This window comes from Aplysia californica, unplaced genomic scaffold (assembly GCF_000002075.1).
Source record: "Aplysia californica isolate F4 #8 unplaced genomic scaffold, AplCal3.0 scaffold00016, whole genome shotgun sequence".
Lineage (NCBI taxonomy): Eukaryota > Metazoa > Mollusca > Gastropoda > Aplysiida > Aplysiidae > Aplysia > Aplysia californica.
Window position 1 is genome coordinate 932,718 of NW_004797286.1, and position 1,387 is coordinate 934,104.

At 35.9% G+C, this 1,387-nt stretch overlaps 1 protein-coding gene across 1 annotated transcript in view; it reads left to right on the forward strand.

Annotated features, from left to right (window-relative positions):
- The window catches only part of LOC101861096 (S-acyl fatty acid synthase thioesterase, medium chain), a gene marked incomplete at its 5' end in the record, with an annotated part of 18,717 nt that extends 17,343 nt beyond the window's left edge, over window positions 1-1,374 (forward strand). The window contains 1 exon segment of the mRNA XM_013085768.1: window positions 204-1,374. Within this exon segment, the coding sequence (XP_012941222.1) occupies window positions 204-343 (140 nt within the window).
- Window positions 1,375-1,387: the final 13 nt, after the last annotated feature.

Below are 1,387 nucleotides of genomic sequence, written 5' to 3' on the forward strand. Positions count from 1 at the left end.
CAAAAATAAAAAACAACGAACCTAAAAAAAAACCCTGCCCAGAGCTCAAAAAATATAATTTAAAAAAATAAAAATTCCGGTTTGTTTGATTTCATTACTTTGACAAGTGCCTTGTGCCGTCGCGATGCCTCACATAATTATAATTCTACTTCACCTAGAAACAATGCTAATATATTTTCATTCGCTGTCTCTCATGTCCACAGCATGGAGGAAACTCACCAGTGGAGCGTTTGATGACCAAAAAATGGATGGCGGTCACTTTTTCCTTCTAGAGACGACAAATTCCGCTTGTATCAGAGAACACTTGAAAACAGCACTCATGTCCAACGAGCAAAGCAGTTAGTTTGTTATAAAAAAATCAGATATTATTACTAGATCTATTTACTAAAATTGTTGCACTGCACATGACATGTAAAGGCTGGAGAACGAGGGGGCGTGTTACAAATTTAATGATACATGTAATAAGTGTGATGATGTAAACAGCCTCCGGGGGAACATACGTGTATTGTGTAATTTATTATATATATATATTTATGTATATGCATGCATATCTCGCATAAAATTAGAAATTATGTTAATTTAAAACTGAAATTAAGCCTACAGCAATCTCTTCATTTAAAAAAAATTCATTTTTAAAAGCTTATTCTGAACATTCTTAATCTCAAAACATGTGCTTCCCTCACATCGTGTTGGAATCTCTGTTGGGGTGAGTCGTTGTTTGTTTCTGATGTAATCACATTGTCACCTAGTAACTATCTGTACTTCGTCATTACGAATTAATGATGAGTGCTACATGTCAATATAGTATGACTACAATGTCACTTTGTCGAACCACTTACTTTTTAGTTGTTTTTTTCAGACGGAATGCAGGAACCACACATAGTGAACTTTTTGTAATAGAAGAAACTTTATGACCACACTTCTGCAGGAGTATTTTGGTATTGTACAGGTTTTTTAGCTTGATTCTGCTGTTGTCCAACTATTGTTTCGTTTCAGAAGTTAAGGTGTGTACGAGATTTATATATGCCGTTAGTGAGTCGTGTGCGTGTAGTCGACTGCAAACATTTACATTTATTTAATTTACACCCCAATCAAAAAAATGCTCGGATTAATTTTATTTAGAACAAGGTCCGTTTCGTTCCTGCAGACAAAACCAACCGGGGTTGAGTGGGACACCGTATTCCCGCGGGACAGAGCTAACTGATAATACAAAACAAGAGTTTTCTGAAAGTGGATATCTAATTTAAGCCTAGATTGCACAGGAAAAAAACCTGACATCCATTACAAACGCCAGTATGTGTGTGGGTGGGTACACTACATAGGGCGATGGCAAAATTAAAATATAATGCGCCACATACGAGAAGAATAAAAAAAGAGAGAATTGGGG